Source organism: Globicephala melas, chromosome 18, assembly GCF_963455315.2.
Source record: "Globicephala melas chromosome 18, mGloMel1.2, whole genome shotgun sequence".
NCBI classification, from domain to species: Eukaryota; Metazoa; Chordata; class Mammalia; order Artiodactyla; family Delphinidae; genus Globicephala; species Globicephala melas.
In genome coordinates, this window is record NC_083331.1 from 1,128,824 (window position 1) to 1,141,651 (window position 12,828).

The window sequence follows — 12,828 nt, forward strand, 5'->3', positions numbered from 1 at the left end:
CAAACGGTATTTTCTGTATTTCTTAATGCCATCAACCATCTTAAAGCAAAGGTGAGGCGTTAGCCTTGTCCTGTCAGTGTAACTGTCCCGAGCAGGAGAATCAGCTCCCACTCACGATTTCCCTGACACCCCACTTTACCCGCTCGACAATCTAATGCCGTACACTTGTCACCACCTTCGCGAACAGAAGCTGGTCACACAACCGCACCCCTGCTCGGACCGTGTGCTGACCTGAAACCCGCTCTCCTCTGGCGGGGGGGGGGGGGGGGGGGGGGAGGGGGGTCTCCTCCCCCTCCCCCTCCCCCTCCCGATGGCAGCCCTGGCTGCCCGTGAATCACAGGAAAGCCTGGGGGAGTGGCAACACATGATATAAGCAAGAACTTACAAATTCCAATGAAGCTTGACACCAGTGGATTTGGATTCAAAACTTTAATAATAAATTGTGCCAGTAGAAGCTTTTCAAAGGCAATGATATATCAATAAATAATAGTTAAATTGAGTTCCTGAGAAAGAACCTACCACATGACGTCTGTCAGAGCGTAAATAACAACACGGCGTTACTGCAAAACTAGAGAAACACTGACAGTCACGACACAGCACAGCAGACCCAGAACCTGCCACTCACACACATGTAAACCAGTACACAGGAATCATCTTCTTCAGTTTAGCCATCGATAGACGCGTAAGTGTGCTGCCTAGAGATACACTAACTAATGGATACATTATGCTAAAAACCTCAAGGAAAAATACGTGGAATAATATAATGAAAAATGATGCATCAGGTTTTTAAAAAGCAAAAAAAGAATTTAACTTTTTATTCAAATATAAATCACTTTAAATAGGAATCATACTAATTTGAAATAGGAATATTTTGTGTTTATCTATGTAGTTATATATACATTTACACTCCTAAGAAAATATGTATGGCTTAAATATCTTTTCTTTTTCAACATCACTTCGCTGTTTCACAAAGATTAGAAAAATGTGCTTCTAAAACCAAATTAAGATGGATCCTTCAAAGCACACTAGAAACACGGTGAGAGAACCCCAAGATCACTGCCCTTCCACAGGGCGTCTGCCGGGTGGGGCTCCGGCTACCCGTGGCGGCTGTACCACCAGGACAGCATCCTGACTCGCGAAGCAGACAGAGGTCCACGACTAACTTACATTTTTTTGGCAGAGCTAAGAGAATCCCTTTTGATGTATACAAGTGTTGTGTAGGACAAACGTCTTTGCCCCCCAAAGAATCCAATCACACCCAAGACACATACAGTCACATCAGCTCTCAGGCACACGTGCATTTCCTCAACGAGAGAGGAGGGGTGCAGTCACAGCGAGGAAGTCACCACAGGACGACACGGCATCAGCACACTGTCCAGAATTACTCACTCAAAACGTATTCACAGAACCCGCTGTGAATGGCAAGACACGGTCACGCTTTAACAGAAAAACCCTGTTCATGCAGCGATCTCTCCACACTTGGCATCTGAAGTCACACCCGCGTGATCACCTGCTCACACTTCCTATTATACTATAATATGCAAAAAGCAAACAGAACAAAACAAAAGCAGCTTTTAACATATATCACAATTTTGAAATGTGGGAAAAATATAAAACAAAAACCACTGTGTGAATAAAATGGTATCAGTAACATCAGAACAGTGTTATCTTTTTTTTCTTTTTTTACATTATTGCACAGAGATTTCTTATCACATGTTCTTCAATCTTTACGTCTTTCCCTAAATGTGAATAAGTGCTGTGGATAAAATACAAACGTAGAAAATAACAGCAGCATGATTTGTCAAAATTAATCCCTATAATTTAGTAAGAAAAATGGCTATAAACAAAATAAGTGCTCTTTCTAAACTGTACTAATTTTAAAAAATATTGTTTTAATGCAGTGAAGGTCCTCAAAAGCCAATTCCAGGCCATGCTGACACCCGCCCCGCCGTCAACCAGAATGTGGAGGAGACGTCAGAGGCGAGCCCTCTTTCAGAAGCTTTTCTGCTTTGGTTTTGGGTGCAGACCAGACTTTCGAGGGGCAATCGGCCGACTGACCTGAGGGGCTGACCTCCCGGTCCCCCAGGGTCTACACGTACACGGGCTGGCAGCTCCCAGCCTGTGCCCCCGGGGCCGGGCCCCCCGCAGCTGGCTGCTCGGCCTCAGTCCCGGTCTCGGCCACCGCAGGCTTGGGGCACCGGAACGGGTAGCCGTTGTCGTCGAAGAACCTCCGGAAGGTGAACTCATAGAAGGCGTGCTCGGGGTGCCGGCTGCCCGGGGGGCCCAGCGCATCCCAGGCCTTGGAGCTGTCTTCGCTGCCGTCCTGCCAGGGGCCCTCCTCGTCCACTGGGTCGAAGTTGGACGTGTCCATGGGGTGGCTGATCGTGGGCACGTAGGGGGCAGGCTGCCTCCGGATGTCGCTGGAGAAGTCGATGGCACCCAGGAACGGGTGGGCCTTCAGGTCGTCGGCCCCGTTGCGGCCCAGCCGGTGCTCAGCCGCGCAGCAGAGCTTGGCGATGAGGTCCCGGGCCTCGGGGCTCAGCTCCACCTGCGCGGGGATGTGCAGCGTGCTCTCCCAGTTAATCACCTGCAGGGACAATACACCCAGTGTTCCTTCCTCCTCAACCTCGAGGCCGACGAGGGCCGTCCCGGGACAGGGTGTTAAAGAACGTATCATTTCTTAACACTGCGAATCATCAGGGAAATGCAAATCAAAACCACAGTGCAGTACACCACCTCACAACGGTCAGAATGGCCATCATCAGCCTACAAATGATAAATGCTGAAGAGGCTGTGGAGAAAAGGGAACCCTCCTACACTGTTGGTGGGAATGTAAGCTGGTGCAGCCACTATGGAAAACAGTACGAAGGTTCCTCAAAAAACTAAAAATAGAGCTACTATATGATCCAGCAATCCCACTCTTGGGCACATATCCAGACAAAACTATAACTCAAAAAGATACATGCACCCCTATGCTCATAGCAGCACTATTTACAATTGCCAAGACATGGAAGCAAAATGTCCATCAACTGATGAATAGATAAAGATGTGTTACATATATACAATGGAATCCTACTCAGCCGTGAAAAAAGAATGAAATAACGTCATTTGCAGCAACACAGATGAACCTAGAGATTATCATACTAAGTGAAGTCAGACAGAGAAAGACAAATACCACATGATATCGCTTATGTGTGGAATCTAAAATATGATACAAATGAACTTATTTACAAAACAGAAACAGACTCACACACATAGAAAACAAAGTTATGGTTACCAAAGGGGAGAGGGAGGGAAGGAGGGGACAAATTAGGAGTTTGGGATTAACAGATACACACGACTATTCAATATATATAAAATAGATAACAAGGACCGACTGGATAGCACCGGGAATTATATTCAATATCTGGTAAGAACCTGTAATGGAAAAGAATCTGAAAATAATATATACTTGAATCACTTTGCTGCTATACCTGAAACTAACACAATATTGTAAATCAACTATACTTCAATAAAAATAACTTTTTTTAATTTAAAAAGATCTTGATAATTTCACGATCGGAGAACAGAACAGACATAGGAGGCTCTGAGCAGCTACAAACGGTTGGTGTGGTTTCAGGAGGAGCCCACAGCCTGAGGCACAGGGCGAGGAAGCCACCCCCAGCTGGTGGTGCTCAACCACACACATCAGCCATCAGGACGCTCACAGAGACCTGTCTGCTGTGAGGAGGAAGCCTAAGGGACTTCTTGTTTACACCTGGAGTCAGGATAAAGCAAGGTCAATATAACCAGGAGTGGCACGGGGCAGGCGGTACGAGGGCTGGTTTGAAACTGAGTTGCTGTTTTAGTAGAGCCAAAGTTATACAACTCATAGAAGAAAACATAAAGGAAAACGTTCATGACGTTGGATTTGGCAATGATTTCTTGGATATGATACCAAAAGCACAGGCAATAAAACAAAAAATATATATAAAACAGACTTAATCAAAATTTAAAACTTTCGTGCATCAAAGGACACTACTGACAGAGTGAAAAGACAAACCATGGAATGGGAGAATGTATTTGCAAAGCATATAGCTGACAAGGAATTAATATCCAGACTATATAAAGAACTACAACTAAACAACAAAAACCCAAAGAACCGAATTAAAAAAGGGCAAAGGACTTGAATAGACATTTCTCCAAAGAAGATCTACAAACAAACACGAAACATATGAAAAGAGGCTCAACATCACTGAACCTTAGGGAAGTGCAAATCAAAATCACAATGAGATACCACCTCACACCCCCTAGAATAACTACTATTTTTAAAAAAACAAAAGGAAATTAAGTGTTGGCAAGGATGTAGAGAAACAGGAGCCTTTGTGCACTGTTGGTGGGAATGTAAAATGGTGCCGCCACTATGGAAACAGTATGGAGGTTCCTCAGCAAGTTTCAACATAGAATGACCCTATGACCCAGCAATTCCACTCCTGGGTATATCCCCAAAGGAACTGAAAGCAGGGACCAAACAGATACTTGTACACATACTTATGTTCACAGCAGCACTACTCACAAGAGCCGAAAGGTGGAAACAACCCAAACGTCCATTGCCAGATGATGGATTAAAAAAATGGAATGTTATTTACACACAATGGAGTATTACTCAATATTACATACAACGTAATATCATTCAGCCTTAAAAAGGAAGGAAATTCTGACACAGGCTCCAACATGGATGAACCTTGAAGACATTATGCTGAATGAAATAAGCCAGACACAGAAGGATAAATACTGTATGATTCCACTTATATGAGGTCCCTAGAACAGACAACTTCATAGAGACAGAAAGTATTGATACAAGAGCTGTTACAGGGACAGAGGGGAGGGAGGAATGGAGTTATCATTTAGTAAGTTAAGCTCCTGCTTGGGATGGTGAAAATGTCTTGAAATAGGTAGCCGTGACTGTTGCATAACATTGTGAATGTACTTAACGCCACTGAATTGTACAATTAAAAGTAGTTAAAATGGTAAACTTCACCACAATTTTAAAAATTGGGTTATTATCATGCAGACAAATTGGTAACTAATTCAGCAATTCAATTAGGATATAAATAATGCCAAATTCCAATTTCACTGTTACTGTAAAGAAACCAAGCCTTCATTTAGGGTTTTTCTAATTAAGAGGTTATTAATTTCGGGTCTCCTGTGGACTCCGGGGTATGTGACTACATCCTAGAACTGTCAGTGAACATGTGTAAGGGCACTGTTCTGAGAAGTTCCAAAGGTTTCATCAGGTTCGCTATTCAGTCTTTAAGTAATCAAATCATTCATTTCAGACAGTAAATGGCTACCATTCTAAAACTAATTCTTCAGTACTGAGTTATTACTTGACGCAGTAACTTTTTAATTACTTGAAATGAATATCAGAACTGTGTACAACTAGCCTGACACATAGCTTGTAACTGGCCAACGGTAACGACAGAACATCCAAGTATCAAACCCATTTCCTCGGGCACAGTCTCAAAGCCGTGTTGCTTGCTGCACGGCACACCTGCCGCCGGGCCCAGACCTGCGGCCTCGGTGCTCCGCCCACCCCTAGTTCTCACCTGCAAGCACCACATCGGCAGGTGACCATGGTTCAGGTTCACGCGCGCATCACAGCTCAGCTCTGACCCTGTGCCTCTACTTACCCAGATAAAAAATTAATAGGTAATAACAAGAATACTTGAAAACATCCCATGACATACAAATGACGTCCCTACACTATTCAGAATAAAAGGTCAAATGTTGGCCTAAGCCTCCTGGGTTCATCATAAAACCACGTGCCCCATTACCTTCAGCTGGGTCTCCGTGGGAGTCGGCGCCAGGAAGGGCGGCTGCCCCACCAGCATCTCGAAGAGAATCACGCCAACACTCCACCAGTCGCAGAGCTGGGTGTATCCTGAAAGACAGCGTCACTCAGCTCCCACCCCGCACACACCCTCCTCACACACCCCGAGAGAACCGGCTCACGTCGGCGGGGAAGCTCCAGGCGGCGCACAGGTGACGTCACCGCCCCACCTGACGGCGCGCGTGTGATGTCACGGCCTCCCGCACGTGTCGGCGCACACGTGATGCCACCGTCTCCGCACCCGGCGGCGCACGCGTGACGTCACCACCTCCGGCATGCGGGGCTCAGAACAGTCTGCGAGAAAAATGCTGCCGGGGTGTCCACGGTCTCCACGTGGGAGGAGCGTGGTCACGAGCATTTTCTTATTTTCCACCATTAGTCTGTGATAAACACCGGATGCTCTTGTAATAAAAGGCTTTTTAATTTTAAAAGATTACTGTTATTGTTAGTAACAATAATAACCAGAATTTTAGGTTCTTAAAGAACACGAACAGACGCAAGTTAAAATCATAGAAACTAAAAAGCAGAAATTCTGTGACCCGAGGTCAGGTGAGACCAGTGATGAGGCTTCCCGGGGAGGCTTCCTGGGGAGGTTTTGGGAGAACCGGGGGGAGGAAACTGGCAAAGGGAACGGCTGCCACCTGTCGCGCCCCTTGGGGGCACCGAGGGAGCCAGGCCCCCCCGCAGGGCTCCGGCGGCCCGGTGCTCGGGCAGGGCGGCCTCGTGGAGGCTGCGGAGCAGGCTGATCTTTGATTTTGTCCCACATCCCAGTCCGAGCCCCGCTCCGGTCCTGCTGTCACCGAATTCTTGCTAAGTGTGACCTGCAGCCCCTGCCCGTCTGGCCCCGGAGGCTCCGCTGGGCTGCTGCGAACGGGGGGTTGGGGGAGACGGGTGTCCTCCCCCGCAGGCCAGCACCCACCCCTCCCTCTTTGAAAGGAGGAGGAGGGGGAGAGCTTTACTGGGCAGGGAGGTTAATACTCTTAACCTCTCGAGGCACTGCTGTTACACGAGAAGCGGTGAGAGGCTAGTAACCCGCGCTGGGTCACACAGCTCACAGAGAACACGGGTGAGGACAGAGGGTCCTGGCTCCAATGACTGGAAACAACACGTGAGAACAGACAGGCCACTGCTCTCTGGGTTCATCAAACGGAATCAGATGAACAAACGCAGGCGCTGCGGGCCCTGCAGCTGACTGTCAGAGATGCCTCTCGTGCTCGGCCAGGCGCCCACTGGATGGGACGGAGCACTGCCGTCCCCAAATCTTACCTTGAAGGTGCTTCTGGACCTGCGGCGGAGAACTGGAGGACACAGTGTTTGTATCCTCACACCCGTTGACCAGTGAAGGTGGTTGACCCAGGTAGGACGCCCCCGCATCCCTCCCCCCAAGTCCTGTCTATCACAGGACTCTGTCAAAACCAGTTCTGGAGCGACTCCTCTGGGCTCCAGGGAGCAAGCCAACCTCGCACCCGGCCTGTCACTTCCAGCCTAAGGAGGGGCAAGTGGAGACGGGCCAGAAGCAGAGGCAGCTCCCAAACAGAGGGACACACACTGGAGGCTGTGTTTGCTAAGGGAAGAATCCAGCTCTCGGACTCCCGTGAGCACAGACACAGTGGGGACACTTCGAGTCTCTGAAAGCTGGGGCTCGGGACCCTCAGAGGTCACTGGCTTGGGTGCAGGGCGGAAGCACGCACCTTTTCGGAGGAGCACTTCCGGGGCGATGTAATTTGGGGTCCCAACCAGGGAATGAGCCAGACACCGCTGATGCTGCCTCCGCGCCCTCTGCTCCAGGGTCTTGAGCCGGTCTCCACAGCGGCAATTAGACACGTCGTCCCAGAGGTCGCTGGGCTCCATGCTGTCCTGCCTGGTGTGACTCCCTTTCACCCAGGAAGCGAGCCGAGGAGAGAAGAGAATGAAAAAGTTAATTTTCACTCTTCAACAATGCAACAAATCCACAGCTTCAAAAGGAAAAGTAATCCAACCCAGCTCCTGACACAGTGAGAGAAAGATTCCTCCCGCCATCTCGCAGGTGGCGGAGGTCCTGGGCCTCACACCCAAGCTGTGAGGTGCACTCCTGTGCCAACACGGGAAGCATGGAGGAGGCGGCCGCAGGGGCTGTGCCCTGTGCTGGGTGACAGTGCAGGGCCAGTGAGAAAGGCTCAGGGACTGTAGGATGGTGGCCCCAGAGCCTCTCAGGCCCGTCTCAAAGGCTAACACCACCTGTTTGATAGACATGTTTTAAGACGGGCATGGAAAAGAGTGAGAGGATTTAGAAAATACGAACACAAATGACTTCAGTGCCAAAAAATGGGAATGAACAAAATGATTTAGGATTAGTTTTGAGTTAAAAAATAGAAGCCTGAGGGCTTCCCTGGTGGCGCAGCGGTTGAGAGTCCGCCTGCCGATGCAGGGGATGCGGGTTTGTGCCCCCGTCCGGGAAGATCCCACATGCCGCGGAGCGGCTGGGCCTGTGAGCCATGGCCGCTGAGCCTGCACGTCCGGAGCCTGTGCTCCGCAGCGGGAGAGGCCACGACAGTGAGAGGCCCACGTACCGCAAAAAAAAAAAAAAAAAAGAAGCCTGAGCTATAGAGTATTAAAATCACTATTATAAAAATTCAAGCCATAGATAATGACCAGCTGTTTCTGACTTTTCCAGGAGGTGGAGTTAAGCTGGATCCACAGCCAGACTCAGGGCGGCTGTGAGAGAGGGCTCCTTGGGAGGCTGGGAGGCTTGTGTTTTAAGGCTTGTTTTAATAGGGCAGAGTGATGGCCCCTCAGCAAGGCCCCATGAGATGCTATGGCCTACTGTCCTAAAAACGTATTAGTAAAATTTGAAGCCACTAACTTACAAAAAAAACCACCTCACACGTCATTCGACTTCTTCAGGGAGAAAAGGATGTCACACCAAATTATAAAATCACCCAGTGACAGCTGCGCCCCAGGAGGGGAAGGAAAGGCCTGAGGCGGTACCTTTCTGGTAGTATTTGGAGTTGTGCGTCCACCTGAACCCAGTGCAGAGGCCAAAGTCTGTCAGCTTGATATGGCCGTCGAGATCTATAAGAATGTTGTCCGGCTTGATGTCGCGGTGGATGAAGCCCATCTTGTGGACGCTCTCGATGGCCAGTGTCAGCTCCGCGATGTAGAAGCGGGCCAGGTGCTCGGGGAACACCTCCATGCGGATGAGCAGGCTCATCATGTCGCCGCCCGGGATGTAGTCCATGACGAAGTACAGGCTGTCCTTGTCCTGGAAGGAGTAGTAGAGCTTGACCACCCACTCGTTGTCTGCTTCCGCCAGGATGTCCCTCTCGGCCTTCACGTGGGCCACCTGGTTGCGATTCAGGACGTCCTTCTTCCTCAGCGTCTTCATGGCGTACAGGGCGTGCGTGTCCACCTTGCAGGCCAGGCACACTTCCCCGAAGGCGCCGACGCCCAGGGTCTTCACCTTCACGAACATGGACTTGTCCATCTTGGCCCTCTTGAGCCTGTTGTAATTGGACTCCTTCTGGTAGAGGATCTTCCTCATCTGCTCCTGTTCAGCTTCACAGAGCCCGGCCTGTGCAGGAGGAAACAGGGGAGAGTCACCCTGGGGGAGCCCAGGGGGAAGGGGTGGGGGATGGGGGTGGGGAAGAGGCCCCAGAACGCAGGGGACCCCAACCGATCCGCGGAAACCAGGGTGCAGAAGAATGCGGCCAGACACTACAAGCGAGAAAATAACTCTTTGTTCTTTACATCCACACAGAGTCGCAGATCTGGAATCGAAAGGGAAGACATAATAACAGGGACTTTTTTCTCCAGGTGACCTTAGGCTCTAAAAACTACAGGAAACTTATATTAATAAAAATCTGGGGGAAAGGGGACCACAAAATTCCTGGAGCTCTAAGAGCAATGTAATAATTTAATAATAGTTCAGGGGAAAATGGGAAAACAAACAAAGTCAACGAAAATGGGACAGCGGGAAGGGCACAAATCTTATTTTTAGAATTTGTAGTTACCGGCTCTGTGTGATTTAAATTGACCATAGCATTTTAATCTAAATAATTTCATTAATAATTACCTTTTCTGACAGTTTAGTGCCAACTAGGGTATATTTCAAACCTTATATTCTAACTATAGACTTAAGAAATAGATGAATCACTACTAGATATATTTGTCTTTATAAATCCCACAATTTCAATGTATAAAACCTCAAACCTTCTTTCTACTCTTTCAAAATGTTTCCTTAGCAGTTAGAAAAACTTGGTGGATTTGTGCACTAGTAAGGACACACCATAAAAACCAATGTGTTCATTTACGCGCCGGCACGTCAGGCAGAGCCCATCCCCTCCCGAGAGCGAGGGGGAAGGGGAACGCAACGTGCAGGACTTCTCCAGGTGGGACTCCCGATACCAGCCCCCCTCCCCAGGAGACCACCGGCCTGGAGGGGAGGTGCGTGAAGCAGAAGCAAGAAGGGACCCGAGGCGACCCCACGACCCACCTTGGCCATCTCCTGCTCCAGCTGCAGCCTGCGAGCCACCTTCTGCTGGTAGGTCTTCAGCACATTCTCCACATGCTGCTCCATAAAGAACTTGAAGGCGGAGGGCGAGTAGCTCTTGATGCGCGACTCCCGCTTCTCCTCGTCGCGGCAGCCCCTGCGCACGGGCACCGGGGACGTCTGGATCTGCTTGCGGTCCTTGCCCGCCTTCTCCCCTTTGGCGCCCCTGGGGCTCCTGGGGCTCCCGTCGGGGGGCTCGGCGGCCCGGCTGCCCCGGAGGCCCTGCTGCAGCCCCGCGCACAGGCCGTCCACGTCGTACTGCTCGGCGCGGCCCTGCGGCCGCAGCAGGTGCCGGGGGTAGGGCGGGGGCCGGCCCCGCGCCTCGGCGCCCCCCGGGGCGGGGGGATGCTCGTCCTGGGGCTCCAGGCCCTCAAGCGCGGGGCCCGGCGGCGGCACCCAGGCGGGGTGCGAAGGCCCCACGGCCGTCTGGGGCTCGGGCCTCATCACCCGCACGCTCTTCACCGCGTGCAGGATGTGCGCGGCCGTCACGGCCGTGATGGCGTTGGGGGAGGGCGCGGCCGCTGCCTGGTGGCCGTTGAAGGAGCCGGTCCTGCTGGGGCCCGGCTTCTGCAGCGAGTCCCGCCGGGCCAGGCCGGCGCTCGGCCACTGCGGCGCAGGGGGCGCGCTCGGCTCGAACCGCTCGGCGCCGAGGCCGGTCCGGGAGGGGGTGGCCAGGCCCGGCGGGGGGCTGTCGCCAGCGAACACGGCGCCCCGGGGGCCCCCCGCGTGCACCGGGTGGGGCTGCTTGGGGTGCGGGTGGGGCGCGTACGCAGCGGCGCCGCCCGGGGGCGGGAACGCGAGGCCGGGCTGCACCTGCACCTGCACGGCCGGGCCCTTGGCGGCCAGGCCCGCGTACCCACCGACCTCCGGCGGAGTCTTGCTCTGGAAGGAGGGGCTGCGCTGGACGCCGTAGGCCAGGGGCTCCCCGGGCACCAGCAGGGGGGCCCTGTAGTGCGGGCCCTGCAGCGGGGGCGCCGGGCCCCCGGGGCCGGGGAGGCTCATCCCGGCGGCCTCCCCGGCGGCGGCATAGCCCTTGGGTGGGTGCGGACGGCAGTGAGGCCCGACGGCGGCGAAGAGGAAGTCCGGGTACTGGCGGGGCGCCTCGTCCAGGGCGGCGGGGCCCTCGAAGGCCGGCCCGCTCACCTGGGCGTAGGGCGGGAAAGGGTCACCTGCTCCTTCGAAGCTCGGCCTCCGCGGCACAGAGGCTGGCGCCAGGCCTTTTCCTGCAGAGGAGGGAACGGGAGGCTGACGCCGCGGCACGGCTACTCCGCGACCGAAGGCCTGGGAAGGCCCCTGACGCCAGTGACGGCCGCGTGGGCGGCGCCGGGCTCCCAGTCCAAAGGCCGTGCCCTGCCTGTCCGAGGACGCGCCCGCGGAGCACCTGGCCGAGCCCTGACCCTCTGCAGCTGTGCTTCCAGCAGAAGCCACGGCAAATGACACTGTGTTCTCAGGCTAAGACGATGCATCAGAAAGACCACGAGCAAGGCAGGTGCGGGGTCATCAGAGAGTGGGCGCTGCCTCCTGAGGGGCTGGGCTGCAACACAGACCCCGGGACCCTCAGAGTCTGGACACGGTGGCCAGCGAGGCACTGTTTAAGGGAACTCCTCAGTCAAGAAGAAAACAGAAACCTGTGTCCTCTTCACAAAGAAGATACGGCTACAAAGCCCGTGCAATTTCCCCCTCAGCAGATGAACTGGGCTTATCCAAGGTCTCCCACAAAACAGGGAACACTCCTGTTCAATATCCTGAATCCCTTACTACACCCAGGGACCTCAGGTCCCCAAATGGGCCCCATCTGCTCTACCAGCAAACAGAAACATTCAGTGACAGGCAGCAAGGCCAGACATCTGGTGCTGGGGCCTCTGGCCCTCCCCAGGGGCACCAGGGGGCCTTCCCACACCTCTGCCCAAGGTGTCTGGCTCTGGAGGAACCTGCCACTGGGCAGCCTGCTCTCAGAGGCCACAGAGTGGGAAACGGTGTGTTTCAGAATCAATGAAATAAGCCTCCCCCACAAGCCCAAGAGAAAGCAGAAAGAACCTGCGGGGGTTGCCTCATTTTAATATCCAGTGAATTTTCCGATCTTTCATAAGCAAAACAAATCCACAAACCCAGCAAGTAGGAGGCACCCAGCTCAGTGTCATATCTGCCACCCGCCGTCCCCGCCCTCGGGCGACCGTCAGGACGGCCCCTGCCCGCAGCCCCCAGCGTGCTCACCTGGGGAGGTCTGCTTGACGACCCGCACAATCTGCTCCTTGCCTGGCTCCAGGTAACCCATCTTACTGATGAACTCCAGGGCGGCCTCGATGCTGCGGCTGCCGGTCTGCTTGAGGGCCCTTCCCGCCATCTCCTGGGGGTGGGGTGGACACAGAGACGTTAGTGGGGGCCTGGGTGCGCGTCCCCTCGACACGAAGCCTCCAGGACTGCCTTC

The 12,828-nt window shown here is 52.7% G+C and overlaps 1 protein-coding gene across 2 annotated transcripts in view; it reads right to left on the reverse strand.

The window, feature by feature from the left end:
• Positions 1-414: 414 nt before the first annotated feature.
• LATS2 (large tumor suppressor kinase 2) overlaps positions 415-12,828 on the reverse strand; it is a 41,933-nt gene continuing 29,519 nt past the window's right edge. For both annotated transcript variants that reach the window (XM_030882704.3, XM_060287796.1), the window contains 6 exons: positions 12,615-12,747; positions 10,344-11,623; positions 8,840-9,422; positions 7,564-7,746; positions 5,817-5,923; positions 415-2,587 (listed from right to left, as the gene is read on the reverse strand). In XM_030882704.3, the coding sequence (XP_030738564.1) occupies positions 2,090-2,587; positions 5,817-5,923; positions 7,564-7,746; positions 8,840-9,422; positions 10,344-11,623; positions 12,615-12,747 (2,784 nt within the window). In that variant the 3' untranslated portion in view covers positions 415-2,089. The remainder of the gene's footprint in view (positions 2,588-5,816; positions 5,924-7,563; positions 7,747-8,839; positions 9,423-10,343; positions 11,624-12,614; positions 12,748-12,828) is intronic.